The sequence below is a fragment of the Gregarina niphandrodes genome, assembly GCF_000223845.1.
Source record: "Gregarina niphandrodes unplaced genomic scaffold scaffold00007, whole genome shotgun sequence".
In the NCBI taxonomy this organism is placed as follows: domain Eukaryota; phylum Apicomplexa; class Conoidasida; order Eugregarinorida; family Gregarinidae; genus Gregarina; species Gregarina niphandrodes.
In genome coordinates, this window is record NW_011645778.1 from 139 (window position 1) to 1,654 (window position 1,516).

Below are 1,516 nucleotides of genomic sequence, written 5' to 3' on the forward strand. Positions count from 1 at the left end.
CCGACCTGACCCGACCCATCGATCTCACCGACTCAGCGAGATCCGGCGAAGACAAATCGATACGGGACGAGCGAGACCCTACCGAGCAGATCCGATTATTCCGATTGGCGTTGGCCGGCAACACTCGCGAGGCTTTAGCAACTGGTGGAATACGCGTTCGGACACAGAGCAGTGTGTGTGTCATAGATATCTTGGTGGATGAGGAAAACTGTGAAGGGAACATACTTCCCCGCCTATCCTCAAGTCCTCCTGTCAATTATCAACGCAGGATGTTCCAGCAGTACAAAATCAACACCAACGGGTCCAGTACGAGTTCGCTACATGAATCGGCTTGGGAGCAGTCAAGAGTTCGTCAAGCTGTTTGGCAATCTCCAACGAAGCCTGGGTCTCCGGCAATAGCCCCTCTTGGTGCACAACTCTACGTCCCTTCGGACCCCAGCTACTTCGACCTGAGATATTTGGTCATCATCCTCCTTGATCTCACCATCATCCAGCCCCTCCAGCTCACCATCCGGCTCTTTCTCCGTCACTTCACCTTTTTCGACACCGACATCGGTCTTGGTTTCTCTTTTGTCCTTTTTTACTTACCTTGTCTTCGGGTTCCCCTCCATGTCATCTTCGTCGTTCTGAACTGACTGGCTTGTCTTCGTGTTGAACTGTTTTCGCGCAAGCCTCTTCGACGTCGTTTGCAGGTTTCGGACGTTCTGGTGACAAGTGTTCTCCATTATCCATTTTGCGTGATCTGATACGAAGCCCCTCGAACCTGATCCGATCATGGTTACCAGGCATGCTCACACGTCGCCGGAGTTGGTCTTCCACATACCCGTCCCGGCTGTGATTTTTTGCGCGCCGCGAACCGATACAAGCGACAATTTACTTCGGCAGTGAAGGATAAATGACCAACAGCGTCCTATCGGGGTGGGTGTCCCGTGCAGGTTTCAACCCCCTTGCTTGCGCACGTACGTGATAGCGGGCTGTGATACTGAGTGTTGGCACTGTCTGTTGTACTCCTTGTTCCAACAGCAGATGTTCCTCCCCAGTGCACTTCACCTTTTCGCCTTTCAGCAGCCCTCTTTCACCAACCGCCCCCAATATCTATCTGATACCCAACATCCATCTGATACCCCCTCTGTAAAATCTCCCTTCCTCTTCCCAGCACGTACATAAGCCACACCATTCCTCCCTCGTCACTCGCCATTCATTCTTCTGGACCACTTCTTTCACCTGGACCCGCATCACTTCTTTCACGCCTGCCCACCGCACCAGTTGGAACACACAAAAGGCGCCCACCACTATGAGAGAAAAGCCGGCTTTCGAACTCTAACAGCCGGTTGAATTCTTCAATCGACCTTAGCATTCGTTTCCCCAGCCTGTTCAGCAAATCTAGCCTCCGTTTCTCCAATAATCCCTCCTCCGGTCTCTCTAGCTCTCGCCTCCATTTTTCCACATTTTGTGCCCTTCTTCCCAACAATTCCCGGGCGTCGCCTTACCCCTTTAAGCCAATCTTCCGCTACCC

The 1,516-nt window shown here is 52.4% G+C and overlaps 1 protein-coding gene across 1 annotated transcript; it reads left to right on the top strand.

Moving 5' to 3' along the window:
• Positions 1–269: 269 nt before the first annotated feature.
• On the top strand, positions 270–561 carry GNI_049030 (putative transmembrane protein; the record flags this gene model as incomplete). Its single annotated transcript, XM_011131355.1, has 1 exon — positions 270–561. A coding segment is annotated over one exon (292 nt), but the record flags the coding sequence as incomplete, so codon positions are not given.
• Between the last annotated feature and the right edge of the window lie 955 nt (positions 562–1,516).